We start from the raw sequence: 13,183 nt of genomic DNA, 5'->3' as shown, positions 1-13,183 counted from the left end.
TCAGGGGGTGGGCTGGGCACTCTGGTGATGCCTAGCCCCTTAGGAAGGGACAGCTTGTCCCGCTGCCTCCCCAGGCCCACGCCGGCGGGGCCTTGCACACCAACCACCTTTGAAGCCATTCCTTTGGGCCCCTCCTTCCTCCTGATCTGATCCCCAGACCACCAGCCCCTTCCTTAGCCAGGCCTGCTGGGAAGAGGGTGAGTGGGCAGGGAGCCTGTAGGAAGCCCAGGACTGCAAGGGGTAGCTGGATCTGCAGAACCTTCCTCATTCCCAGCCAAGAAAGTTGAGTCCACTGGGGAAGGGGTGGCCAGGGCCACCAGGCACCCAAAGGGTCTCCAGGGGCCCCAAGCCTCCCCTTCCCCCGCCCCCTGACCTAAGCTTTGTGAGGTTGCTTGTTCATTTTCTGTTTTTGTTACTAACTGCTGACTGACTGCAGGCATGGAGCTGAGGGCTTTTATCCAGGTGCCACATATGAAGCATTCAACATGTGTTCACTGAGCATGCGCGACATGCCGAAGGAGACCTGGTGACATCTTGGGTTATGGGTTGGGCTGCTAACCACAGGTCAGCAGTTCAAATTCACCAGCAGCTCCGAGGGAGGAAGATGAATATCTCTTAAAGATTCCCTTTCTTGGAAATGGGGCCACTCCCCTCTGTCATATGGAGTCATAAGTCAGAACTGACTCGATGTCAGTGAGTTTGTGTTCTTTTTTTAAATCATTTTATTGGGGGATCATACAACTCTTATCACAATCCATAATACATCTATTGTGTCAAGCACATTTGTACATCTGTTGCCATCATCATTCTCAAAACATTTTCTTTCTACTTGAGCCCTTGCTATCAGCTCATTTCCCCCCTCCCTTTCTCCCTCACAGATCCTTGATAATTTATAAATTATTATTTTTTCATGTCTTATGCCCACCTGTCTCCCTTCACCCACTTTTCTATTTTCCATCCCCCAGAGAGGGGGTTATATGTAGATCATTGTGATCCGTTCCCACTTTCTCCCTCACCTTCCCCTTACTCTCCTGGTATCTCTACTCTTATTATTGGTCCTGAGGAGTTCATCTGTCCTGGATTCCCTGTGTTTCCAGTTCCTATGTGTACCAGGGTACAGCTCTGGTCTAGCCAGATTTGTAAGGTAGAATTGGGATCATGATAGTGGGCAGGCAGAAGCATTAAAGAACTAGAGGAAAGTTGTATGTTTCTTCGCTACTATGCTGCACCCTGACTGGCTTGTCTCCCCTTGTGACCTTTCTGTAAGAGGATGTCCAGTTGCCTACAGATGGGCTTTGGGTCTCCACTCCACACTCCTCCTCATTCATAATGATATGATTTTTGTTCTTTGATGCCTGATACCTGATCCCATTGACACCTCATGATCACACAGGCTGGTGTGCTTCTTCCATGTGAGCTTTGTTGCTTCTCAGCTAGATGGCTGTTTGTTTATCTTCAAGCCTTTAAGATCCCAGACGCTGTATCTTTTGATAGCTGGGCACCATCAGCTTTCTTCACCACATTTGCTTATGCACCCGCTTTGTCTTCAGCGATCATGTCAGGAGGGTGAGCATCATGGAATGCCAGGTTAATAGAACAAAGTGTCCTTCCATTGAGGTAGTACTTGAGTGGAGGCCCAATGTCCATCTGCTACCTTAATACTAAACCTATAAATATATGCACGTAAATCTATTTCCCCATCATCATCATATTATTTACATATGTACATGCCTATATTTAGACCTCTATAAATGCCCTTTGCCTCCTAATTCCTTCTTCTATTTCCTTTTAATTTCCTCTTATCCCACTATCATGCTCAGCCTTTATTTGGGTTTCAGTAATTCCTGTCAGTGACCTTCACCTTGATCAAACCCTAACAGGCCTCCTACATCCTCCTCACTATCAATTTTGGATCACCTGTTGTTCCCTTCTCCCTGGGTTTGTTAACACCCTTCCTTTCCCCTGCCTCCCCAACTCAGTGCCCCCCTGGAACCATTAGTTCCATTGTTTTCTCCTCCAGATTGTTTATCCCGCCTATCCTATCTCGATAGACATGCAGAGAAATTAAATATGCACAAAAAACAAGAGAGAACAAAACAACAGCAACAAAAAAACGACAAACAGAAAAGTTTGTAAATAGTTCAGGTTTGTGGTCTTTAACCAGGTGCCAGGCTCTGTGCTAGATGCTGAGGCGGCAGTCATGCACGAAGCAGATGGACAAGGGCGCTGCCCCAGGAGCCAACATCCGGGGTCGACAGTGACTAACTGACCTGTAAAACTTGAAGGAGGTTCTGGAGGGGCAGCGGGTGAGCTTCATTTGAAGATGAAGCAAGGGAGGGAGGGAGGGAGGGCAGGACAGGGCAGCATTGCAGGGAGGGGTGGGTGGTGGCTGTAACAGCACTCACAAAGACCCTGGGCAGGATGGAGCAGAGCGGAACAGAAAGGAAGAAGGTGGGGTGAAGGGCCCAGTTTTCACAACACACCTAGCAGCAGGAATCTCCGGGTAACTCATTTCGCAGCGGAGGGAAACGAGGCTCAGGGCAGTGACATCTGCCCAGGTCAAACCGCCAGGGAAATGTCAGAGTCCAAACTTTTTTTTTTTTCAGAGTCCAAACTTTTAAGCCCCTTGCTGGTTCCACCGCTGCACCAGGCTTTATGTTGAGGCTCTGGGAGCGCTAAGACAAGACAACTTATTCTCCAAGAAGAGGCCCCAAGGGTGGCTGGTCCCCTTGGCTCCTCCGTGGGACCCTGGGTGGGGTCCCACGCAGCTCTGCCAGGCATGCTGTGTGAGCTGGGCTCAGCCTCACACCCTCTCTGAAGCCTTCTGTTCCTTCTGTCCAGCTGGGCCTGTGGGTGAAGAGATGGGAGCAGTCATCAGCCCAGGCCAGGCGTGGGGCACCAGAAAGCCCTAAAAGGCCCTGGGTCTCAGCAAAGCTTGGCGTTCTACAGGGAGGGAGCTGACTCATGGCAGCCTAGTGCTACCCCCTGGTGGCCATGTCTGGGATGGTCGGAGCGGAAGCAAGGGTTCTCCTTCAAGGTTCAGACAGGCGGCCCCACCCCAACCCTGAGTTAGGGCGATCCATAGCAGAGGCTGTCCCATCCCCACCCAAAACATGTAACCTCAAATCTACAGAAGGACACCGGATCCTAAGAGGTGGCATTGGGGTTCTAGGCTCCATGGGGTGGGCTGTGAGGAACGAGGTCATTTGTTCTTTGTTCATTCACTCATTCATTCTTTTTATTGGCATGTAATTCACACATCACACCACTCAGTAGTTCAACCATATTAAGAAGTGTTGATCATCGCCACCATCGGTTTTTAGAACATCTTCCTGTACTCATTATTAGCTCCCCGTTCTCTCCCAATCCACCCATTTAGCGTTCATCCATTCCTCGGCTCACTCCTGCATCCCTGCGACTGAGCTGCTGCTCCTGGGCCCCAGCAGGAAAAGAGACAGGCAAAGTCCTGACCCACCTGTCTCTGGAGGCAGAGAGACAACGGCCAAGTCTCAGACACCAATCCTTCCAGAGTTGGGGGCGGGGGAGGGGCTCCAATGAAGACAGGAGAGGGAGGAGGGGGTCCTGATCAGGCACTAGAGGACAAAGGAAGGACACACCACCTAGAAGTCCTCCGAGCTGGCTGGTGGGGGCAGGTGGCTCAGGAGCATCAGCTGTGGCCGAGGCGGCTAGCGGGGAAGGGTCTCAGTGGGTGGGCTTCTCAGTGACCCACTTACACATGGCACTGGGGGACTCGACTTCCAAGGAGAAGACAGGCTGATGGGGATTCGGGACCTTGACAGGCCAATGCCACTACCTGGGGCCAAAGGAGGGAGCAACTGAGTCAGCCTTGCCGGCTTAGGGGTCACACCGCGCCCCAGCTCAGAGCTACTTCCTGAAGGTGGTCAGCTCCGGATAGCGCCGGGCTGTTTGCTCCCTTCGTGCTTTTGTTCAAGTCACTCTCAAAAGAAGTAAGACACTGTTAACATGCTTTTTAGGAAGCCTTTATTAGGAATGTGGCGGATCGTGGCAGAGCAGACCATGGTTCTACCCTCAGTAGTCCATTCATACATGTTCTGCTCCAACCCATCCCGGTCCATCCCCTCTGCATCCCAGCGCTTATCCCACTTCCGTGTCCCTGCCTTTCTTCCTCCCACTTCCCTGACCCTCTGGACTTTGTCCTTGATAAGACCCCCCCCTTGATCGTACCCCTGATTCTAACACCAGCGTGAGTCCACTTCCTGACCTCACTAGGGGCCATCCTTAGGGGTGGGGGTGAGGTGAGAGTTCCCCCAGCCTCTGTCCGAGCAGTAAGCTTGGTCTCTTGTACGATTCTGAGCTCTGCCCTGTGTTTTTCTCCAGCTCTATCCAGGACCTCTTGATGTGGTCTTTTTCAGAGCAGTTGGCAGTAAGATTATTTCCTAACTATTATCCTTGGGCCCCTCCCCCAATACTAGACCCGCCAAGATTGCACAAGCAATTCATTTATCCATTCCGTGGATACAGAACCAGAACTGTCGGTGCCAGTCACTGCTCTAGGTTCTGGGCAGACAGGCGAGAACAAAATAGTAAAACAGAAGTCAGGAAGTAAAGGAATTGAGAACAGGTGTACCAAATATACACCACACACGGCACACGGAATTGCTTTCATGTGATCCGCATGCCCGTGGTCTCTGAACCCCCACACGATGATCGACTGGGATTATGAACATTGAGGAGATCGGTCAGCTCTTGGCCCTGCTGAGAGGACTGTGCCCTGAAATTGACAAGGAGTAGATCGGTATAAGAACCACTAACCCCACAGAGGTTCCGGGGGCCCACTGTCATCAAGAAGGGTGTGTCAGTCTGGGTAGAATAGAGAACCAAATTCATAGACACTCATCTGTGTAGAGGAAAGAGCTTTATATAAAGAGTAATTGTACATTAAGAAAACACCCCCGCCCAGTCCAGATCAAGTCCACAAATCTGATATTAGCCCATATTCCCAGAACCAATCTGTAAATTCCTCTTCAGACTCACGCAACAACACATGCAATGATGCTGAGTGCAGGAAGATCACAGGCCAGTGGGCGGAAAGTGTTGTGGATCCAGTGGTGGTGGAAGCATCTCAGCGCTGGCGTGGGTGTCCCCTGGCTCCTCCAGCTCCCAGGCTCTGGCTGCCATCAGCAGAGCTCCATGTGGCTTGTCAACAGGAATGTCTCTCTGGGAGTGAGTGGCCTTCCTCCAGCGAAGGCAGTCAGTGTCCTTCCTCCTGAGCGCCTCCAAATGAGGTCATCAAGCTGCGACCTGGTTGGCTGGCTAAAACTCCACCCCTTTACTCTTAATAGTCTCAAGTTGACAACAGATTATGTAGCTACCACGGTGCTGTGTCTTGGTCCAGTTATGAGGATTGGGTTTCCTTTCTGCTGAGGGGTAACCCTCTGGAAGGCTGTAGCCTTCGCTCTCCTGCAAGTCCTCCTGGCTTCCAGCAAGCGAGGTTCCATCAGTCACACATCACAGTTGTTAAAAAGTCTGCTTCCAATCCTGGTGCCCCAGCCTTCCCCATGACGCCCAGCTTCTGGGTTGGTTTGCTCAGCATCCTGAGTAAGTATGGTGAAAGGACATGCACCTTTCCTGATTCTCACTCATGCAGTCTCCTTTGTTCTGTTGGAACGGCTGACCCACAGCCAGGTGTCACATGAGCACAAGGCAGTGCTCTTAGATATTCACTGGGTCTAGGAATAGTCCTAAGTCAGCGGCTGATGGAAATCCTCGTGGCTACACCTCTGTGGGGTTACATAATTCCATGTCAACTTGGGCATATATACAAGCTCAGGGGTGCAGTTTAGCCTGTCAGTCAGGGTGCAGCCTGACTTGGAGGTGTGACCCCGATAGCTAGCTCTCTGGAAGCCAGCTTCTCTCTGCCTTCACCTGCCTGCTTGCCAGCCACCAGGAGAGCTCCTGGTGCCCTGCCAGGTTTCCCACCAACCTCTGAGCCACACAACATTGCACGCCTGTGATCTCCCGCACGCTGCACCGTTACCTGCGCTATGTGAATGTGAAGAGGGACTGATGGACTAGTACCGGACTTGGGGTCTTGGGTTGCACTGGACTGGGCTCCTTTCTTGATGTGTAAGTCTCTTTCTTACACATATGTGACTGTCACTGGATTTGTTCCTCATCAACCCGGTCTAATTCAACCTCTACACACCTTGGTCCTGGTTGTTGGCTGGCTTCATGCTGACCTGTGGGAAACAAAGATTTCTCCCAAGTTGTCTCTCCCAGATATACGCCAAGCTTAGCTGCTTGCTCCGCATGGCAAATGACTACACCTGGAGGTCAACGAAAGCAGGTCTGAGGTTATTCTCCCTAAGGACTATCAGAGCTATCAGACTGTATCCTCTGTCCCACCCTAAGTAGGGCCCACTCCCTTCCAATAAGGATAGTAGATTGTTTCCCTGAAGGAGAGCCCAGGGAGGTCATGCCCACTCGAGGGTGACCTAGGTTAGGCTGCCATCATGAATTTAGGGTCCGCCCATCTTGTCACATGTATACCCCTAGTCCCTCCCCTTCCTATCATGTGTACAGCCCTAGCTCATCCCCTTTCCATTATACTTATGCTCATTGTACATCCCCCTCCTATTGCTTATTGTATGGCCTATTGTACAACCCCTTCCTGTGACGTGTGTCTTTACCTGTAATTAGGAGGCATGCACACCCCCAGATATATAAGCCTTGATTAGCAAGAAATCGCTCTCTCCTGCTCTCTCCCACCCTCGAGTGTCCCATCTCCACGTGGACCACAAAGAGGAGCTGAGGATTACCACGAATGTGTCTGACTCCTTCATTTTACTCTCCTATGTCTCTTATTCTCCATGACTTCACTATGCTCTTTACTCATTGCTGTCCAAATGCACCTACTGGACCTGTGACGATTTGTTAGGGGCTGGCTCCCCTGACACTGACCTCTCACTTGTGGTGAGCTCAAGCCAATGCCATCCTCATGACTGGCTGTAGACCAGACTTGGATCCATACGGTTTCTGTTGGCTAATTTTCTTTTCTTTAAAAAAAAAGTTTAACAGTTTTATTGGCAGATAATTCACATATCGTACAATAGCTCAATCGTCTTAAGAAGAACTGCACAATCAAACCACAATGCTAAAATATTTCTTCTTCCTTCTTTGTATTCACTGCTATTTGCTTTCCTCCCCTCCTCCCCCCAGCCTCCCCGGCCATACCTTCAAGGAAATGTTAATCCAGTTTTTTGTCTCTATAGATTTATCTATCCTGGGTTTCATATACAGAAAAACATTTTAAAAACTGAATATTAAAGCCCAGAACAAATTTAAAATGGGTCAAATGGGAGATCAAATGATAAGGTGCCAAAGTTGAACCCTACAGCACCTTCCATCATCCACTTTCCAAAGCGCTGTGCAGGACGGCCAGGCTGCCCACATCCCAGTACATGGTCAGAGGGCATTCTCCAGGGGCTTAATCCACGTGTATTTCCCTATTTCCCCTTCACCTTTTTGGGGGGTGGGGTGGGGCTGATGTTGAGAATTCAGTCACCAGCCCTTTCTTCCTAGTCTACCCTCGTCTGGAAGTTCCACTGGTACCTGGCCAGCATCAGAGCAGTGCCCACACGTGAAGGTGCTGCAGCGGCTGGGCATGGAAAGCCGGTCCCACCACCGCACAGAAGGTGAGGATGCTGCTGCTGGACCCCAGGGTGCGCTACAGATGAGATAACCCAGGAAAGGTTCCTTAGAGGAAGCTATCACTCACTGGGAAGCCCCCCCAACCCCCCACTCCAGCTGCCATCCCCGAAATGTGGGTAGTTGTGTGACGGTGCCAGGTGGTGTGTGGTGGGATGTGCTCAAGCTCAGGTCCCGGCCGCCCCCCACCCTCCACCCCCAGGCGAGCACCCTCTCCATCCCTGCCCTCCTGCAGAGAAGTGGGGACACATCACAATGGTGCTCCCTCCTGAGCCCCCAGCAAGCAGGAGGCGGGGCCCTCACTCCTGTCCCATGGGCCCCTCCATCTCAAGATAGGAGACTTCTGTGGTCGGGAGCTCAGAACCCAAGGCTGCCCAGAGGCCACTGCTGGAACATGGAGTCACGATGGCATCAACCCCAGGGTGAGCTGGGAGGGGCCTAAGAGAACTGATTAGCAATAGGGCCCACCGGACACAGGAGCGGGTCCTCAAACTGTACTAGGGGCCAACTCCAGTCCCCACCCCCCCATGACCTCTCAACACCTACAGGGTCCCGCCGTGCCCCCAACTTGGAGAGTATGTGGTGCAAGAAGAGGAATACAGGGTAGCTGGACCGCAATGTCCTGCACCGCCCTCTCTTCAGTGACCGAGTCTCCCCCGTCCTCAGGGAAGCTGGAGGGGGTTGGGTGGGGGTTGAGTCCTGGCCCTAAGGCCCCCCTGGTCATGTTGCTGTGACCTGGGGTGAGTGAAGGGAGGGTTCATGCTGAGTCAGGCCGTGGCTCCCTCAGAATGAGTCCCTGTGCCCTTTCTTCTGGGTGGTCCTGGGCCACCCACCGGCATGATTCCTGACCTTCAGCGCCCTTGTCCATCCTCACCTGGTGGGTGGGGTGGGTGACATGTGGCCAGCCACAGCCACACCAGGGAGACTGTGATGGAGTCAAGTCTTTTGTCAGTTGGTCTTTGAACTTCCAGATTTTATTTATTTTTAATGACTTAACCAGAAACATATTTAACCAAATTCTAAAAAGTTTGGCTTAATTTGCAATAAAGCAGTCAAAATCTCAGCCCTTTCATTTAGGGTCAAGGATGGCAGAGTTTCCATCTCAACAGCAAACCAAACCAAACCAGACCACACTCACCGCCATGGAACCGGTGCTGCGGTTCCCCAGACTCTCACTGGTGACGGAGTAGAAAGTCGGCTGTCTCCCTCGGAGCTGCATGCAGTTCCCACCGCCGACCCCGCAGACTCCCACAATTGGTTCTTTCACTGCTGCGTGACCTCACAGACCTGCCTCCGTCAAGACGCTGCCTGGCCACCGAAAGAGTTCTCCGTGGTTTTGTAGGTCAGTGCTCAGGCTGGGCTCGACCTTGCTGCCCACAACAATGCTGATGGACCAGGAAAACATTACGGTGAAAAATATCAAAACAAGCCAGGCACATACTTCTTGCCTCCATTTATGAGAAGGCTTCAAAACGTTTGCGGGAAAAAAAAATCTATTTTCTCTTCCATTTTTCACCAACTTTCTGAAGCCCCGGTGTATCTGAAATGGCCAAGAGGAGACCACCCTGAAGAGACCGAAGTGGTTGCTCCAGGCTTGCAGGAGGAGCCCCGGTGGTATGGGGGCTGGAGACTGCACCCCATCCTTCAGAGACGCCCACGCCACAGAGACAATGGACAGATGCACATCCCCCAGGACCAACCCTGGTGGTTGTCAGGGCCGTCACTGCCCGGTTCTGGGCCATCCTCACAAGGGTTTTCCGTATAATCCTACCAATGCAGCCAACTGGGTCAATCCATCTTGGAGAGGGCGGGCTTTCCTCTTTCAGGACCCCTCTGCTTTCCCAACCATGTCCTTCTCCAGGGACGATCTAAGTACATGAGGCCACGTCTCGCCATCCTGGGCGTACAGCTCTGGTGGTTCTTCTGGCAGTCCGTGGTCCTGGATTTGAAACGGACGCTCTGAGGAATTCTCACGACTCGGCAGCTGGGGGAGTTGGGGCCGATGATTCAATACCCTGTCTGGGGGACCCTGCAGGATCCATGAAGATGGAAGAGTGGAAGTGGTTTTCTCTGTCGCACAAGCCCTTCCCACGGTCACCAGCCAGGGCTCCTAGCTCCTTACCTTCAGGGAGGGAGTCCCTGGGTGATGTGAACAATTCGCAAAGCTCGCTGGCCACCCAGAGGTTGGCAGTTCAAGTCTACCCAGAAGTAGCGCAGAAGAAAGGCCTCACAACTGACTTCCAAAGAAAATTCACCTCGGCAAAAGCCGCTGGAGCAGGACACACCTGGGGCACCAGGCGCCTGTGCTGATTTGGAGGGGTGGCTCCGCGGCAGATTACACAGGAGCTGCTGAAGGCCAGATGACAGGGGACTTATGGACACGCTATTCGGGGCAGCCAACAGAATCCCGAACCTGGGTTCATGTTCCTATTAGAAGTCTCCAGGCTGCCTGGATCCCTCTTCGTGCCTGGGGCCTGGGGAGGACAGGGGTGTTGCCTGAAGGTTGGTAGGTGGCAGCAGGAAGTGAGGCTGCTCTGGGGACATGGGGCAACCTGGATTTCCTTGGGTGCTTAGGCGAGCCCCTCAACACTTCAGGTGGTGGCCAGCCTTGGGACACGTGGCAGGTGATGGGCATGGGCCGTGAGAGACGCTGAGTCTGACCCTCTCCTCCCTTAGTATTTGTCACCAGTTTCCCTAGGAGGGTCTCCAACATTCCAATAAAAACCACGTGTCCATACTGCGGGAACAACATCATCACCGTCACCAGCTACGTCCCCGGCATCATCACCTGGTTAATGTGCACGGGCCTCTTCCTGTTTGGGTGAGCGGGGTAGGGGAGGGGCGTGGGTAGACTGGGGGCAGCACACGGTGGACAGGGGCAGTTCCCTCCCTGGGGATCCAGGGGTGGCAGGATGCAGAATAGGAGCCGGTTCCAAGGTTGGTCGCTTTCCCGTTTGGTATTGGGCAGTGCCTCGGCCACTCTGAGCTCGTGTCCTTGTCACAGGCACAGGGATGGGTCACTTAGGACAGCCCATGGCACTTGTGTGGACGCAGGCACAATGGTCCATGGGAAGGTTAGTGGACAAGAAGGCGGAGCTGTGAAAATGTGACCAGGCCCCACCCCCAGGTGCTAATGTAGGTACCAGGCAGGCCCCGGCCCGAGGCCAGCTGTCGGTTGAGCCAGGCTGGCATCTCACGCCCAGCTCCTGGCTGCGGCCGCAGGTGCGTTATAGGCTGCTGCCTCATCCCATTCTGCATCGACAGCCTGATGGATGTGCGGCACTCCTGCCCTGTGTGCCGCCACGAGCTCTACTACTTCCGGCGACTGTGAGCTTCCACAATAAAGGACCGGTCAGCCCCATCCTCTCCGGCTCCATGTCTCCTTGTCAAGTCTTGGTAGCACCCTCCGACATACCTACCTCCATGGAGTAGAAGGCCCCGTCTCTTCCTTATAAGGGTGTCTGGCAGACTAGTTGCTCAGCAGTGGTTGAATGAATGAGTGACCGAATGAATGAATGCTTGGCTGAATGATCACATGAATGAATGGTAGATTGAATCAAATGATCAAACAAATGGCTGACTGCTTGAATGAATCAAAGGAACTAATGAATGACCTGGTTCACTGGACAGTAAGAGTAAAGGAGTCTCAATGACTGGTTGGCTGAGGGAACCACGTGAGTGGTATCTGGTTGAGTAAAGGGGTGTTGGTTGGATGTGGCGGACTACATGAAAAGTGGTGTAACCTCTCTTTAGACACCATCTTGTCTCCTCAGACCCTCAGCCGATGACCTCCCCTCACACGGGCTGAAGCCCTTTTACAAAGACTGTCTTGTTGAAAGGGGACTCAGCCCTTTTGACTCCCTCCTCAGTCCAGACAGGTTCCCACTGGCCTCAGCTCCCACCTGGCATGACAAACACCTGAGTGCGCATTGTCTCCCCCAAGGCTAAATATAGTGGAGAGTGTTTGCTCTTAAACCTTGGGTTGTCTGCAGCCCGACCACCCACTTGCCTGTGGGGCCAGCCCCCACCCCCTGCCATAATGCCCCTCAGGTCTCCTGCAGGCCATGCTCATCCTCCACACCCCACCCGCCACGGATGCCCCAGGGCCCCACAAACCCCACCCGTGGCCCTTGTCTCGAGGGCTGGGGCAACTGGTACCCAAGTGTGTTTGTGACAGTTGACACATCAGGCTTCAGTTTGACACTCCCCACCCACATTGTTCGTTCTGACTCCGAGCCAGCCTATAGGACAGGGTAGAACTGCTCTCTTCACAGGAGTAGAAAGCTTCGCCTCAACCGGAGTAGCGGCTGGTGGTTTCCAACTGTTGGCCTTGCGGTTCCAGCCCAACATGTAACGACTACAGCACCAGGGCTCTCAGTGCCACCAGGTCCACATTTCCCACAACTCTCTTGCACCTCATTCTAGGTTAGTTCCCATGCCCCTTATTCTGCTGATCTGAATCTGTCCTCAGTCTCCACGAAGACAGCTAACCCAGACACACGAAGGCTAGGGCCTGGCCAGGGCAGTCCACGTGGTAGTCAGCTGGCCTAGTACTGCAGAGGCTGCCCCGTGGCACCCTTCCCCTCGGCCTCAGCTGCTCCTTGAGGGGCTCCTCTGGTCTCGAGGCCAGGGACCTGGGGGGCAGGGTCTTCGGTCACCACTGGGATATAATTTTATTTTTCACAGACAACTTTTGGATTAGAATTCATTTCGGGGTGTGGCATGAGGGTGAGAAGTGAGCCCCTTAGGAGAGGGCAGTGAAAGTAGGGGGCATGGCCAGGGCTTCTTGACCCTTACCACCACTGGGGTGGGGGCGTGGGCGCAGAGCACCTGACAGTTGATTCTGACTCGGTGGCAGCACCCTAGTGGGCAGAACGGAATGTTGTACATCATCAGAGGCAGTCCACCTCCGAGGTTGGTGGGTTCCAACCACAGACCCTCTAACTGCCCAGCACTTAACCACGGTGCCATCAGGGTCAGGAGGCCCTCCGTTTTACACCCAAACCAGGTCTCATCTTGCCCAGGTCTTTAGGGTTAAGGGTGATGCTCCTGGCATTAAGCATTCAGTACACCTGGAAAGGACCTGCAGGTGAAAGGGCCGTGTCTCTGAAGCCACAAAGGGCAGAGGCTGAAGTAGGGAGAGGGCCCCCAGTGCCAATGCTGGGCCTAGGGCACTTGCTGCAGGGGGCACAGGTGGGGTTTCGGGGTGTGACAGCCATGTATGTTCTTTCCCATCAATGCCGGCAGTAGCTGGGTCCCTGGCATCTTTATGCGCTGCCAGCTTAGTCCACACCTGGAGAGCTAACCCTGCTCAGCCTGGGTCAGGAGAGCCAGCTGTCCCCTCGGCTCAGCCTGTGCTGCATGCCCATGTCTGAATTTCCAAACAGCCTCGTGCCCTCCCAGAGGACAGGTGGGAGAAGTGAGCAGCCTGCTGTGCTTATCACTGGCAAGTGATTGGGGGGGTGGTGGTAGTGGTGGTGGCTTCCCCCAGCCA

The 13,183-nt window shown here is 53.3% G+C and overlaps 1 protein-coding gene across 1 annotated transcript; it reads left to right on the top strand.

The window, feature by feature from the left end:
* Positions 1-7,645: 7,645 nt before the first annotated feature.
* LITAFD (LITAF domain containing) lies at positions 7,646-11,020 on the top strand. Its single transcript, XM_075528027.1, has 3 exons — positions 7,646-7,676; positions 10,366-10,510; positions 10,912-11,020. Exons 1-3 carry the CDS (start codon positions 7,646-7,648, stop codon positions 11,018-11,020), a joined length of 285 nt encoding a protein of 94 aa, XP_075384142.1.
* The last annotated feature ends 2,163 nt before the right edge of the window (positions 11,021-13,183 follow it).

The sequence above is a fragment of the Tenrec ecaudatus genome, chromosome 12, assembly GCF_050624435.1.
Source record: "Tenrec ecaudatus isolate mTenEca1 chromosome 12, mTenEca1.hap1, whole genome shotgun sequence".
NCBI lineage: Eukaryota > Metazoa > Chordata > Mammalia > Afrosoricida > Tenrecidae > Tenrec > Tenrec ecaudatus.
The sequence above is the reverse complement of the archived record's forward strand: the minus strand, read 5'-3'. Positions and strand labels throughout refer to the sequence as shown.